This window comes from Brachyhypopomus gauderio, unplaced genomic scaffold, assembly GCF_052324685.1.
Source record: "Brachyhypopomus gauderio isolate BG-103 unplaced genomic scaffold, BGAUD_0.2 sc64, whole genome shotgun sequence".
In the NCBI taxonomy this organism is placed as follows: domain Eukaryota; kingdom Metazoa; phylum Chordata; class Actinopteri; order Gymnotiformes; family Hypopomidae; genus Brachyhypopomus; species Brachyhypopomus gauderio.
In genome coordinates this window covers 1,512,797-1,529,471 of record NW_027506885.1, presented here as the reverse complement: position 1 = coordinate 1,529,471, position 16,675 = coordinate 1,512,797, and the positions used below count along the sequence as shown (strand labels likewise).

Sequence of the window (16,675 nt, the reverse complement as noted above, 5' to 3'; positions counted from 1 at the left end):
AGGTATACATGAGCACCAGGACTTTGTATGTTTGTCTGCTAAATCAGTAAGCAACAGTATGATTGGTAAATAACTGAAGCAAAAGTGTGGAAGGTCTTTAAGTGCTGTAGTTGCAGACCTGGCCTGTCAGAGACTCAGACCCCATGGAGAATAATCGCACACATTCACAGCCAGGCACCCATGTGCAATCTCACATGCACAAGAGAGAAACCTTAATGCAATAGAGCGTCACATGTTCTCTACATGTCTGAAATAGAGTAGACATTTGTGATCACTCTTTCAATCAACAAAGAAACGCTTCTGCGTGGTACCGCTCAGATAACAGATACAGATCATTACAACAAACAAATAAACAAACACAAACAAATCTTATTCTTTGCCATTAATACCGTTTTGGACATTTTTATGTTCACATTGCCAGTATCATGGCTTGGGTGGAATCCAGTGTCCATTCATCCTGTAGTCAAACAAACATATGATCTCAAGAAAACATGTGATCTTCTGAAAACACGTGACCTCCTGAAAACATGTAATCTTCTGAAAACATGTGATCTCGTGAAAATGTGATATCCTGAAGATATGTGATCTCATAATGTGTGATGTCAATACACGTGATGTCATAAAAACACGTGACGTTGCAAAAGCATGATCTGCTTAAAAACGTGTGATCTCATGGAAACCAGCGATCTCATGGAAATGTGTGACATCCCTAAAACCGTAATCTCTGTGAAAACACTGATCTTGGTTGGTGCTGGTTGTTGTAAAACCACACCTGGACTTTGTAGGTAAGTGAGTTTTAGATATTCAGTGACGGGTGGAGTAGGTGAAGGTGATGTGGGAAGCGTGACTACACCTGTGGAAACGTTCAGACTTTACTGCATAGCTATATATGGAGAAGCCTTGACTGCCCAAATGTAACACTGATTTAACACATAATGCACAGAACAACTCTTGGGAGTCCTCGCTGTACTCGGGTTGTGCGTTTAACAGTAACGGTGAGGGCTTATTGAACATGCACACTCACCGGCTCCTTCCAGGACTTCTGTAAATATGAGGGCCATATAGGATCCATATCATTAAAGGATCATGTCATCCAAAATGCTCCCAGCCTACATAACCCATAATCCTTTGCTCCTCCCATAGTTCTAACCGTGGTGATGCCTCTTCAACCACCACATCAGCATAATCATGATTTGTATTTTACTACTCGTATGTCTCTTCTCCAGTTTGATCCTGGATCATGACAGTGTGTGTGTGTGTGTGTGTGTGTGTGTATATATATATTATGGACTATCCTTTACAGTGCCATTCTTTGCATTAAGGTTTGCATTAAGTGATTTTTTCACTTATTCATCATTTTATACACAGTATAAACACGCACACACACACACATACGTGTGTGTGTGCGTGCGTGTGTGTATGTGTGTGTACTAATACATAAATATATAAACACACACACACGAGATACCCAACAGGCTTCAGACAGCAGACGTTGCCATGGGTGAGTGAATGCATCACACATTCTGTAAATACTAGATCTACAAAACTATTTACAACACACATATAGTTTGTCTTTATATCACAGTCTATTGCATAATGGTGATAATCTTTAGTTTATAAATATTATAAATGTACACATATTTAAGTAACATTTCATCGTGTCCATCTCAGTCAGACAATATTAATAGAAAATGACATTATTCAACATCCAGAGACCAACACCTGTAGTAGCCACGCCCCTCTTCAAACGCCATAGTAACGGGCAGGTGCATGTGCTCCATCTGGTCCAGGTACACTGCCTCAGTGTCAACACTGCACTGCAGTTACCCGACGAGACGGACCTCAGCGGAGGGACGGGGGACTACAGGGTCACCCACATTATTGCCCACGTTGTGGTTGTCCAACCCCTCACCCACAGTTTCTATTTCCATGGTGTTTTATGAATGTGCTTGCTTTTATTAATTTTTTTTTGTTGTTTATTGTTTTTTGTTGTATTTTTCGTAGGTTCAAGGGTCACCCCAGTATTGTTTGCATGTTCTTTTATTTATTTTTTGTTTTGCTTATTGTTTTTATTTTTATTTTTCATAGGTTCAGGGGTCACCCCAGTATTGTTTGTGTGTTCTTTTTCCACAGTGATACCAAAACCTGCTGGACTTGTTTTATCAATCAAGCAAATAAATAAATAAATAAATACAATTCAAAAAGACACCTTCAGGTTTTCAATTGCATTCCAGTTACAAAACAAACAAACAAACAAACAAAAAAAAAAGACATGAAAAAAAGAACTTAATACAGGAAAAATAAAAACTCACTTTGACATGTTAGTCAGACACAGCAGAAAGGAAGACTTGAGTGTGTTATAGTGTTTCTGTCTTTCATGTAGTCAATGCCAAATATTCTAGTTGGAGTTATACATATATATTTGTATAATATACATTCTTATGTTGACGGGAAAATGTGTCTAAAATATAATACAAGGGTAGTCTGTACAGGATATCTATGAGGTTATCTTTTAGAGAGAAGTTGGAGAAAAACAATACTCGAGTCCTTTTTTTTCCTATTTCTCCATAAAAATGAAGCAAAATAATTTTTTTTAAAAATAAGCAAGGAAAAAAACAAACATGGAATCATAAATTTGATGCGAATCGCATCTTGTCTTGTTCATTCTCTATGCTGCTGGAGCCGGCCGACTCTCTCCGGGACCCTGTGGAATCCCTGAGGGGAACTGTGGAGGGGGCTGCCCGTACGGGGGGTAACGCTCCTGATGACATCTGCCTGAAGAGGGCCACCCTCTGTGGAACGGTGCGGATGCTGGCCTGCTGGGCGGAGCCCGAGGCTGCCGAACTCGCTTGAGCTGGCCCAGCTTGGGCGGGGCCAGTGGGAGGCTGGATAGAAGCCAGAGATTCGCCGGACGAGGGGTGAGGTCGGACGGCCATGGAGGTGTCGTGGGGCAGGGAGGGCTGGGAGGCGGAGAGGTGACGTATGTCCCTGCTAAGACTGCACCTCTGGGGGGACACCTGCTGGCCCTGGGGCGCTTGGGGCTGGGGTTGTTGTTGCTGAGGCGGTGGGGGTATGGAGGCGCCGGACAGCGGGGGCATCTGCACCAGGGACAGCTGGGATGCCGTGGGCGATCCGTACTGGAACGTTCGGGAGGCGAGGGGTGTCTGCACGGGGGGGCTGTACACGGCCGCCGCGAAAGAGCCGGGCGACATGACGCCGACCGGGTTGGGCGAGGGGAGCGGCTGGTTCCCGGGCGACACGCCCGCTCCGGAGAAGGCCACGCCCTGCGCTATGCGGGCGGCCGGGGTGATGGATGCGGCCGTGCTGTAGGTCATGGAGGCTGCTTGCTGCTGCAGTTGGCTGTAGCCCAGGGGGACGGAGGCTCCGACGTAAGGGGGCTGGGCTGGGGAGTTAATGATGGAGTTTCCAGACATCGGAGTCGAGTTGGCCCCCGTGACCGACAGCTTGCGGTCCACCGGTATCACCATGTCCCGGTCCTGCTGAATGATCTGCTTCAGCAGCTCGTTCTCCTGAGTGTTGAACACGCCGGCGTTCATGTCCTTCTGAAATTTCTGCAGCAACAGTGAGTTCTTCTTCCCTGTGAAACGAGGCCGAAAGGACCGTATTTCAGCTGGTGTAACAGTCACAGTGTACACCATTAAACATGCTCTGAACGACTATAAGACATGAGGTGGAAAAACAGAGAAGATGTGGAAACGTGAATGTGATGGACACGGACGATAAGACCAAAGCCTAGTCTAGAAACTAGTGAAACAGAAGCTAAAGTTACTCGTTTCAATGTAAACATCTCCATGTCTCAACAAAAGTTTTAGCATTATTACACAATGTCTCAGACAAAGTTCATGACATGTAAGACCCATCTAAACACTGTGAAGAACCTGCACACACACACACACACACATACACACACATACACACACACACACACACACACACACACACACACACAGTCATCCAGATACTGCATTTGACATGAAAGTTGGTAGCACAGTGCTATTCTGAACATCATAATGATTACACTCAAAACAAGACACAAAAGCTTTTTCATTCAGGTTGGTCTCTTCACCCTAAACAGTTTCTTGCTTAACTGTCCTGCCTGACTTTGCTGTTGGAACTGTATCTTCTAAGTGGTGCGCTGCTGATACGCGTAATCTCCAGAACAGTCAGGACTGGTCAAGGTCAGTTTTAAAGGCTATTAGGACTGCAAAGTGCTTAGAAATGACAAGTAGACAATAACTCAAGATTGCTTCTGTAGTGCAGGATGATGAGAGAGAATCACAAAGCAAACCCTTCGAGCCACGTGAGAACCGTCATGTAAAGACGCCAGCATGACAAATAAAGCATTTAAATGGAGAAAGGCAATCTGAAACCTGTGTGAGAATCTGGAGGCATGAGCAGGTGAAGTACGAGATCCTGTCACGAAGACACAACTGGCACATTGGGAGATTCAGACCGATTCTGTCCGCTGTTGGGCCACCGAGGAAATCAGTTCGGTGACTAACATCGATCGGGCTGCGGTGGCAGCTCGTTGACAGTGTTTCAAAACAGAGGTGGGGACTCGAGTCACATGACTTGGACTCGAGTCAGACTCGAGTCATTAATATTAAGACTTTTGACTTGACTTGAAAAAATATTCAGAGACTTAGACTTGACTTGGACTTTTACACCAATAACTTGGGACTTGAATTGGACTTGAACCTGTTTACTTGCAAAGACTTGATTTTTTTTTACCCCAAATCTAAATTTTCAAACGCATATTAATGTTTATAAAGGGCGCCAGCGCATTAGAGGGTGGAGTTGGATGTGGGCGGGGTTGGATGTCCAACACCGCCTTCCTGCAGGCTGCAGCGAGACATACTTGGACCGACGTTACACCAGATTCTGTGACCGTCGAGTTTTGTGACCACAGGGGGCGCTATTTCACAGTTTCTGTTCAGAGGCACAAACGCTTTACGAATGCTACGTAAACTACGCTGATGCACTTTCTTTACTCGTTTTGTTGGTGTCCACGAGCCAAAATATGACAGATGTTTATATTTACATTTATCGTCTCTTAATTACATAAATGTACTTAAACAAGATTTACCATCCCCTCACCATTGCAGCCAACAAGGAAATCATGAATGGGATGTACAGGTGAGCCTTTTTAACTGGGGTCACCAATTCTGACGGCAGCCATCAGAATATGTGACCCCACTGAATCTCCAGGTAACAATAGTAGCCTACACCGTGACCCCACAATAACAGAAAACAATGAAAAAATAACCCTAACCTTTTATTAGTCTATATTTAAAAATGTTATCCAAATGTTTAGAATAACCATTCGTAATGACAGCATCTTGCTTACGATGAAGCTTGCTATTTTCGTGTAAAATGATGTAACGAAACATTCTTGTTTAAGTACATTTATGTAATTAAGAGAAGATAAAATGTAAATGATCTGTCATCTTTTGGCTGGCGGACACCAACAAAACGAGTAAAGAAACGCATCAGTGTAGCATTCGTAAAGCGTTGGTGCCTGTAAAAAAAAAAAAGACTCGAAAGGACTTGAAATTCCAAGTTTCAGACTTGGGACTTGACTTGACGGTTGCTTGTCTTGACTCGAGACTTGACTTGAGTTGACTGTCTTTGCTTGAGACTTGACTCGGGACTTGAGGATAAAGACTTGGACTTACTTGAGACTTGCAAAACACTGACTTGGTTCCACCTCTGTTTCAAAATTTGTCGTTCAATTTAAGCCAGATTGATTTGTCATCCGACTAAATCCAGACTGATTCAGTTCTGTTTAATCCAGACTGACTCAGTTATGTTCTAGGACCTCAGGGTTGTTCTCTTTGTCCGAGATTCCTAAAATGGTGGCCTCAGCTTCATCACAAACATAACCAGGCCATTACTGCTTGGCTCCTTACCAGTGTTTTTAGAAACTGAACAAGACATGGATAAGAAGGTTCTTCAGAAGAACCTTCAAAGCCCACAAAAATATCTAGGATGCAATTCTCAACTGCTATGTCATGGCACTTTTTATTACATTTCAGGCCAGTTTTCCAGACCAGATTAGCTGAGCTGAGCGATGTAGAATGACCGAGTGAAGCTTCACAGCAGTGCAGGCATATCAAACAATCAACGATCCGTCTCGCGGCCACAGCCTTGAGAGAGAACAGGGAGACTGCATCTCTCCCCTGACACCGTTTCTGACTTCTCAAGGATGTCTCGCCTGTTCCGCTCAGTCATGCAGGGACCTGCTTCACTGCAGGACTCCTAGCACAGCTCTGTCTCCCAAGAACCACCATGACTACTGTTTACATACACACACACATACACACACACACATATATATATATATATATATATATATATATATATATATATATATATATATATATATATATATATAAGAACAGATAGAGCCCAATTCTGAGATAGACCATGTTGCCTTCCTGCGTTGGGGGATTCTTCCCTGCAAGTCTAAAATGTAATATTCATACCCTTCTGTTATCAAGCATGAGTTCATCTGAGTTCAGAAAACTCAGCAGCAAAACAGCAAATGTATATAAGCCACTTCCTGAGCTCATATCGAGCCTTGATGCACAGGTCGACTGGGACATGACTTTGCTATTTTATTTTATTTTAGCATGCTCTCATCAGTGCCTTTATTAGAAGACTTTTACCATTCCCCTTGAAGATCTCGTCCCTGGACATTTTAGTGTCGCCCGCATCTAACACACATGAGCTGCCTGTTAATTAGCCGGCGAGCTGACTCAGGTTTGCTAGGAACAGACGGGTAGCGTCACACTTTCTACGGGCTCCTCAGAGCCACAAACTCCTGCGCCACAGCCAGCTGTCAACGGACCATCATAAATACAGCAGTGGCAAAAGTGATCGATGTTTCCAGTGACCTGGAACAGCTTTCTGCATCGTTTCTACTCTTTGTTGAGACAAAGGGCACGGACCGTACCATTACAAAGAAGAGGGGTCACAGGGTCTGACAGGTGGGCTGGTCCGGAGGCACAAGGATTATCATGGCAATTCCTGATGTGGTGTAAAAAGTTTGTATGCCACAAAAACCCAACACACACACACACACACACACACACACACACACACACACACACACACACACACACACACACACACACACACACACACACACACACACACCTTGTTTGTTCTATTGACCAGCATGACCTGACAAACACAACTGACTGAAGTGTTTCTGGCTGAAGTGGATTTCAGGATTGATATCCACTTTGACAGGTGAGAAAATAGCAATTCATTGCACCCTGATGACAGGGGACAGTCTCCTCACATTCATCATGGTCAAACAACGACCATAGCATTAGGTGAAAAAAACCACAACATCTAAACTCTTCTACCAGACACTACTACTGACTTTTACTAAGGGAATGTCCACAGTATGAGTAAACATACACTATACCTGCAAAACATTTGGAGGAAGGTGTACTCTGTGAAAATGTTTAACAGAAACATGTTGCTGGGCTTGTGAAGCATGTAAGGGCGGGACATAATAGGACAGGACCACGTATCCCTTGTTTATAATACATTATATCTGGTTCACCTTTTTACATTAGACATTTGCTGTCATTGGAATTTGCAAGTTTAATAAAAATTCTTGTGACGTGATAATGATTTAAAGGACCTCTCTGTAGGATCTCTACAGGATCTCAAAAGCACATACATTTTGAATGATGTTGTGCCTTAGGTGTTCACTGAATCAAGATACACCAGGCTTCAACAAGCCAAGCATGCTTGCAGAACACTTTTGCAGAAGTGATCCAACCAGACATTCATATCTTAGAAGCTCCTTGGTTTACCACATCATTTAGGAGCAAAAATATGTGTACAATGAGAACATATGAAGGATATTATATGTAGATCATTGTACACACAGCAATTCTTAGAAACCTTCTAATCAAATAACATTCTGATTCCACATTGACATACTGTTCTATAACCTCCTTTGTGACATCACTGTCCCCTCCCCTATTGTCCTAGGGCTCTTTGTAGATGCTTTCAGAGGTGTGACCCAATCACAGTGGTGTATGTCCCCTGGGTTACATGAAAGGCCAGGTGATGGCGAGGTGTGCTGTGTTGCCCCATCGCCTGAGCTCTGCCACATAACACATCCTGTCTGGCTCTTCTCCTGAGCTGTGGCTTCTACCAGACGTAAGCCGTCCTCGCACAATAACCCCTGACTCTGATGTGTTTTCAGTATGGTCACACTGATGTGTGAGACGATGTGAGTGGCAGTAACAACACCATGACAGAACATGTGTGGCATTCAGAATAAAAGTGAAGCTTCATGTACGGCAGTCCTGCATTAACATTCAGCAGTTTTACAGCCTTACTGCACCACGCGCAGTAGCACTGCTTTCTTAAAGCCCTGCAACCATAAGTTAATATGTTTATAACTTCCACAGTTTAAGTGGTAATTGCTGAAAGCATAGGCATGCACTGAAAGTGTCCACAATATGTTCAGTAGCCTCCATAAGCAAGGGGTGTTGCTCTTGCTGTGTGTTGAGTACTAGTATTAAAGGTATAAAATTCATATATGAGATAAATCATGTTTTTTTATTTATAGGTGGTTTTATGCATCTGTGTTTATTTTAGAGATTTTTTTTTTACTCAAATTTTTTCATATTAGTTTTTGAAATTTTGAGAAAAGCTTTTGACATTTAATTGTACATTTAATTGTTTTAATTGGCTGGGTTTGGGATGTCTGAACTCACTTTGCCTCTTCTGATGGCTCTGACGCTTAATGCAAAGTCTGTTGATTCTTCAAATTTAGAAATTACCCCTTAATGATCCAAAAACAAAATTTATATTGCACAAACTAGTACACTGCAGTTCTGACAAATATAATTTGTTATAAAATATAATATTTTGTCTTTTAAAATGCATGTTAAATACATTTGAAAGATGTTAAAAGAGGAATGTCATTTTCTGAACAGCTCCCTAAATACATAGGGATATACTAATACTAATACATAATAAATTTGAACACCACAAAGACCAACACACTGGGCTATTTTATGTATAAAGCTATTATTAGTCTGTATTTGCATTAATAAATAAGACTCAACATGATTTATGTTCTAATAAATCAATTTGAAGTTCCAATAGTAGTTTACGGTCAAAATTATTATATTAAATAGAGTATAGTAGTTAGAATATGGTAGTTAGAGTGGCATGAAGGTTTCGAGAATTCTCTTTGTGTGTATTTAAATCAGGTAACATTTGAATCAGGCAAGGAGAGGGCAGCTCTGGCTCTGAGGGGTCCTTAGCACATGGTGTGTCTCTGCAGCCATGAGGACAAATGCTTCTCCTGGTGGAACTGGAATTCAGTTCATATGTTTGTGAAGAGGTTGAATTTCTCGTCAACCTACAATCTGCTGCTATCAAGAGCTCAAAAGCTGTATTCTCTGTGTCCATGTCCACTCTGTTACTGGAGTCCCACTGTGTAAGAGGAGCTGCAGCACAGGCTGTGCTAGCTCACCCTGTTACTGGAGTCCCACTGTGTAAGAGGAGCTGCAGCACAGGCTGTGCTAGCTCACCACCAGATACTCTGAGCCATATCTCTTCATCCACCATGGTGTAATGGCAGAGGAACGGCCGTCACTCAAGACCAGCATTTCATCAAGACTTCAGAGGAACTAGCAGCTTCCAGCTCATCTAAGAGAACTCCAGGTGACTTTACCTCCTTCCTGTGTGCCATCCATGAACCCACGTGGTCACCATGGAGTCCAGAAGAGCAATCTCATCCAGTGTTCAGTCCGAGTCTCTTACAATAGGTGAGCAGACAAATGCAGTTTTCCTACCCCCATCTGTACTAACTCTAGCTGGGAACACGCCACAAGGTAATTCTGGGGAGGTCTCATTCAGACAACCACAACCTTCCACGTGAATGAACCTCACCACTGTTCGGAAATACAGAGTCGATGTAGCAGTAACGAAGAACTCAGGGATGCGATTGACAGGGTTGGTAGCACAACTGTTAACAGATCTGTTTCTCATTCTTCTCATCATGCCCAGTTTCGAGAGCTTATAACTGCATCCTTGCAGCTACATGTCGGCTCTCCATCGTCAGCTGTTCAACTTGAGCTTTGAGCACTTCCTCCAACTCGAATATCCATTCTGCCACTCATGGCACCCTGGACGGTCCACAGCTGATATGTCTACCTACGCCTATCAGCCTTCAACACGGTGGATGCCCCGACCTTATTCTGTCTATCAAACAGCTACAGTGCTGGTGGCACCGGCAGTGTATTAACTACCAGTGCAGTAATGACTCACGTCAATCCAACATGCCTTCTGTAATCAGGCTCATCAGTTTCTCAGGCAAATCATCTTTTACCCTTGCCATCTGCTTAGCCAATCAACCATCAGTTCCTGCACTTGCTTTCAGGGACTGTTACCAGTCCAAACCCCATCACCACGTATATATTCCAGCAGTCTCCAACATCAGTATCCCTGTCACCAGCCCATGAGATCACATCCTGTACTCGTGCCCAAACGTTCCGAGCTTGAACACGACAGAGTACGTTTACAGATTTTAGCCCTGGAATATCTCCTGAATCCACACGCTGAGCTCTCTGAAAATTACAAATCCGCTGTACTTGGGAAGGACCTGGTTCTAGTAGAACCTCATCTGTGATGTTGGCAGAACTCTCAGCCCTATGATGTTGCAATGTAAGCTTTACAACAACATTGTAGTCAATCTCACCAGCTTGCACAGAGCGAACCTGCTGCTATCTTGAATGCACCAGTTCTGAAGGCTGGTGATACCAAGGCTTGTCAGAATTTCCACTTCAAGGTAAACCTCCTGGTAACTCCAGTCCTGTCAATACCTGATGCCACACAATTCAACACCTTGACTGGTTGAATTGATAAAGGTCACCCAGCAAGCCGTACATGAGATACAGGAGTCAATCCTGCTTCACCTGCATTAGATCTTCAAGATGCTGAAACAAATGTTGAGGAACTTCCAGACTGACTGCTTGAGTTTTCCAGACAATGTTGCTTGAGCTAAGTTTGTTTAAAGCTGGTAAACATCCAGCCAGTAGTAGACGTTTCCTGAATGGGTTACCAAAATAGGTCTCATCATACGTGGAGGTAGTCTCCACCATCTGGAGAACCCAAGCCTATCCGACGTCCGTCTGGTTGTGTTAGACCTTCTGCATATTGTGACTCACCTCCTGATCAAGAACTTGGATGTTTGTCTGCACCACCCTGAGACTGATCGCGTGTTTGCCGAGTTAAGATGCCAGTACTGGATCCTCCGAGGGAGGCAGGCAGACGTCAGGCACTCTGTGCCAGTCATGGCTTGTTTGCAGAAGTTGGCAGAGGCCGAACCCCCTGAACTGTTGTTTTTATCTCATTTGGGGGTCCGAGTCTTATCAAAGAGCCGCAGGACACCCCAGTATTCCCTGTAATTTGAACCATGCTGATTTGTCCCCAACACGTTTGTGACTCTTTAAGCTCCTCTTCTATTCAACTGGGCTGATCATTTTGGGCTATTTTTGGTTAAAGTTGAGCTTCAGCAACTTTGATTTTCAAATATCTCACCTTGTTAGGTTAATTGAACAGTATCATACTGAACAGTCTAGATACAGATCTTTCCTCCTTGCATTGAGGTGCATCATAGCACAGTGAGGTATTCCTTATGAGATCTTCTCCAATCATGAATCAAATTTCAGATGTGTGGAAAGAAAGCTCAGAGAAGCCTTCTTAGCTATGACGCTACACGCGGAAGGATCTTGAGGAGCAGCAAGTCAACTTCAAATTCAACCATCCTGGAGCTCCACAGTCTGGAGAACTTTGGGAGCACGAGATGCACTCAGTTAAAAATGCTCTACCAGAAGGTGGTGGGAACACAAGCAGTATTAGAAGATGTTTTGCTCACAATATTAATTGACGTGGAGGGCTCCTCAAATCGAAGCCTCTTGGGTACTCAGATATATCAGATACTGAACCAGTGACACCAACCATGTTGTTAATGGGGCAGTAGAACATCACTTGTTCCTAAGAGTGTTATGTTCAGGATTCATTTAACAAGACAAGAAGGCCTCACAGTCAGATGATGGCAGACTAGTTCTGGTCTCAGTTCATTCTGATATATCTGCCCTCTCCACAGAGCCCATTGGCTGATTGGAAGCCCAGATGGAAATATCAGGTCTGCTTTAGTCAAAATGAAGGATCCAGTGGCTTGTTTGGTTCCGCTGCCACCTATCTTGGACGATGATCATGCATCTATGGACATTACGGGGAATTCTGAGACTTTGCATAGTAGCTATGCTATCCTGAAGGTGGCTTAAGGGAATGACCTTTACGTGTTAGGCAACATTAGAGGGCACTATCAGGCAGGGATAGGGCAACTCTGAGGGGTCCTTAGATGTCCTTAGCACATGGTGTGTCTCTGCAGCCATATACTGTAGCCAAATGCTCCTCGAGCTAAGCTAAGTTCCGATCATATGTTGGTAAAGAGGTTTTAGCATTTCGTACATCAATAATCTAAGAATATGCTCTATAAAGAAAAATATTTATGGCGAAGCTGCAGACAAATGCAATACAGCTAAATGTTAGAGATACTGTCTCAACGTCTTTAGATTACCATGTGTTTATTATTGCGTATACTTGACTAACTAGGCTAATCTTTGATCAACGTATTTGTGAATTTGGTTCTTCTAAATTTGTGGACCTGCTGATTTGATATAAATAACACAAAAAATGCATTTTATGTCTCCATCTCCAGTTTTTGACTGGAGTACCACTGTGTATGAGTCCAAGCACAGTCTGTGTCTAACTCACTAACCCATATATACCAGGCATTTACTTACAGTGCTTGCAAGGCCAAGCAGGATGCAAACGCGAGTCGATATATATGCGGAAACAAGACGTTTAATGAAAATGAAAATAAACGCAACATGACATACAAAACCAAACACGTTGAATACAAATGAACAGCACAAACATCTAGGGTCACATTGGGGTCACACTGGGGTCACAGGTAGTCACAAAAAAGCCACAATGCGGTCACAATAATGGACAAAGATTGGAAGTAACAGAGGGTTATTTATACATACACTGATTAGAAAGGAACTAGACAACGGGTGAAAGTGGGGAGCTTGTGTAACGAGAGGGGCGTGGCAACATGAGGACACGGAAGTAAACAAAGACACATGAAGACAGGAAAACATATACAAATGCCACATAGAAAGACTCATCATGGAAACAGAGTGAGTTGAGGAGGTGAGTGTGACAGCTGGAATCAGTTGCAAAAACATTTGAAATTCAACTTCATTGACTGATTTAAAGCAACAGTAGGTAACCGGTATAAAAGTATCTTTTTGTCAAATTTGTTAAAACTACCACTGTGTCATCACGGCAGGATACGAGACAGATAATCTTGGGAAAAAATCAGGCTCTTCTGAATCCACAAAGTCCTAAAGGCATTTAGAAGAATTCACCACACCTGAAGCAAAATAACCAATCAAATCCTTCTTCCCACGTATGCTTTCACTTGTTCAGGTGCAATCAGGAAGTGGCTTAAGGAAATTTACAAAAAGCAATGATGGATAAACAACCACCATCAATCAAATAGCTGCCTATACCACCATTGCCAACAAAAACTTACACCACAAAGACAAGAAAACAGAAGATGACAAATGACAAAAAATAAACTAAAATGAAAAAAAGACAGTCCGATCTAAAACAAGGAGAAACATTAGAGCAGTTTGTCAGGAATGGACAGAGTCACAGGACGTGAAAGGATTCAAAACGCCAAGTAAGCTCATTTTCTGTCGGACAGGTAGCTTAGCTAATTACTGCTGCCTGGTTTATGTTGTATATGATTTTTGTAATGAATGAATTAGGAAAGTAAGATGGTAATGGTTGCAGTAACAGTGCATCATGTTTCTCATTGTATTGTTGCTGCAGGTGGGCTGATGTTGGTTATTCCCAACGCTAAGGCTAATGGGGTAGGTTCCTTCTTTTGGAACGTGGCTGATCCATCTTAGGGACGTGCTCGTGCACCCGAATCACTTTGGGTGTTTATTGTGATATTACATGCGCCTCTGCTCTGACAGCTAAATGCTCACATAGATGGTTTACTGCTTATTTAGCACTATTTATGAGTTTGTGTTGTCAAACGTATAATCCCTGAAGTAAGTGTGCTGGTTATTTTACCACATAGATTTTGCTGTGTTTTCTTTTTATGTCTAAAAGATTTTGTTTCTGCTTGTTTGTTGGCCAGCAATGTTGACATTTCCCAACATGCACAGCAGCCTCGCCTGAGGGGAGGAGCTTTGGGGGCGGGGCTTGAGCACAGCAAAGCAGGAGAGGGAGGGGCCTGGGAGCTGTAGAATAATTTAATCTGCTATCTTGTACCCCCCCCCCCCCCCCCCCCCCCCCAAAAAAAAAAAAGATTCATTAAAAATTACTTGTATTGTTGTTAATTAAAAGAGGTTGTGCATCCGGCATAAATAAGTATTTGGACACTGCCTCTGTACTTATGAAAGGTGCTGAATAGAAACCATGTAAAAAATAAATAAAAGGTTAAATATAGAATTGCTTGTGTTAACTGTGTACTTTTATTTTAGGTTAATTATTAAACTAGTAAAAACAATAATGGTGTCTTCTTCCCTCACAGCTCAGTGGTGACTGCAGGGGCAGTGCATGGTGCCTTTGGCCTGTGTGGACTTTGAGATGGTTTGGGGAACTGGATCTGGAACGTGGACTTTACCTGCTGACCACTCTTCGGTCAGGGCTCTCTTGAAAACGAGGTGACCTCATCTCAAGAGGGACTCCTGGTTGGATAATTTTTTTTAGATAAAGATAGATACATCAATTGTGAAACATTGTGTTCAATGCATGGTAACTTTTGGCTTTTGACAAATTATTTTGTTAAGGACGGAGACAAGCACTAGCAGTCCAAATAAAAAAACAACAAAGAAAGAAGGAAAAAAGAGGTGTACTGTGAGCACAGGTCATGACACGGTCCATCTTTTTTCCTTTGTATGAGACAAAACCCCTAGTTTTTGGTTAGACTCATACAAATCACTTCCATCAGAAGTGTTTTGCAGGAGCTGCTGATAAGTCATCATAGGCCTTTTCAGAACGGTCTTTACACTCGGTGAGTTGAGAATCAAGCATGTTCTTCAGATTATCGAAAGCAATTGTGCAGCGGGTCTGTGTTCAAACTGAGCACCCTGTTAAAAGGAGATGAAGGCCACAGACAGTCAGAAGAACAAGAGTAAATCTGTTAGGGGATTTCATCAGCAACTCTGTCAAACTTATCAATCAGATTAACTTGCCTTTACTGGCCTAATCACACCAGTCCTCACTGTTACTGATAACATGTGACTTGGACACAAATGCACAAAAATGGATTCTAAAAAAAACACATGTGAGTGGGTGTATATATATATATATATATATATATATATATATATATATATATATATATATATATATATATATATATATATATATATATATATATATATATATATATATATATACATTGTACCACCATTTTATGTGGTCCTATAATCAAATAACTGTTGAGCAGTTAATCAAATAATAATAATAATAATAATAATAATAATAATAATAATAATAATAATAATATAAAACTATAAGATGGACAGCACACCTTAAAACCATTGGTATAAAATCTAAACCAAATAAGAAATATATAAAATCATTCTATTGTTTCAGCTTCCTAGAACGAAAGAAACTGCAGTTGTGATATTGGTACAGAATTTTGGATGTCTGATTCAGGATGTGCTATTTGTCCAGATGTTGGTAAGTCTTGGGTTTACATTATGAAGCTGAATTGTTATGTTGGTAAGCTGTGGCCACAGTTTAAGGTAGGAGTTTTTAAAAATGACAAGACTACCGTAAACTGAAGCTTAAACTAACCCTAACCAGCTTCATAGAGAACCCACCAGAACCTGTACAGTGCACTGGTATGACTTACTGTAAATTGGAATGTGGAGAATTCATAATAAGTATTCTTTTAGCAAATATTAGTATATAGTAATACAAAATATAGCACTAATTATAAATAAAATTGTATAATAAGCATTCTTTAAGTAAATAAAGCATCACAAAAGCCAGTGAATGCATGCATGAAGATAGCTTTGCATCATCTAAATGTGATGGGTAAAGGAAACACAGACGTATTTGATCATTTGTTTTCTTGGATCATATCAAAGATGTGTGTAGAAAAAAATATCATTAAATATTAACTTAAATGGGTTTAGAAATTTACATGAGTAAGGAATTACTTTTGCTGAACTTTTGGCACACAAACCTGACAAACTTGAATGCCAACGTTTTTGCAAGAACATACCATGAGTGTTTGAATTTCGTTGTCAGGCCTATGGTCAGCCTGAAAATAGCCAGAGGTTTTCATCGTCATGTGCTGTGACAGGAGCTCAGACGATTGGCTGGTTTGAAATGACATTCTCCCCCAAGCCCCTCCCCCTTTTAAGTACTGTATTTAATTTTTTGGCAAACACTCTTCTTGTACATTCTTAGCACCTACAAACAGGCTTATTCGTTATTTAGTTAATTTACAAAATTTTAAAATTAACTAAATTTTTATGCAAATAAGCAAACATTTTTGCCTGTC

General features: G+C 41.8%; 1 protein-coding gene and 1 long non-coding RNA gene across 2 annotated transcripts in view; one reads left to right on the top strand and one right to left on the bottom strand.

Annotated features, from left to right (window-relative positions):
• Nucleotides 1-1,953: 1,953 nt before the first annotated feature.
• hcn1 (hyperpolarization activated cyclic nucleotide-gated potassium channel 1) overlaps nucleotides 1,954-16,675 on the bottom strand; it is a 97,847-nt gene continuing 83,125 nt past the window's right edge. Inside the window, exon 8 of the mRNA XM_076988827.1 lies at nucleotides 1,954-3,598. Coding sequence (XP_076844942.1) covers nucleotides 2,628-3,598 — 971 coding nt within the window. The 3' untranslated portion in view covers nucleotides 1,954-2,627. The remainder of the gene's footprint in view (nucleotides 3,599-16,675) is intronic.
• Nucleotides 13,521-15,373, top strand: LOC143490215 (uncharacterized). The gene is made up of 3 exons (XR_013124885.1): nucleotides 13,521-13,822; nucleotides 13,975-14,015; nucleotides 14,687-15,373. It is a non-coding gene; the product is annotated as an uncharacterized LOC143490215 (long non-coding RNA).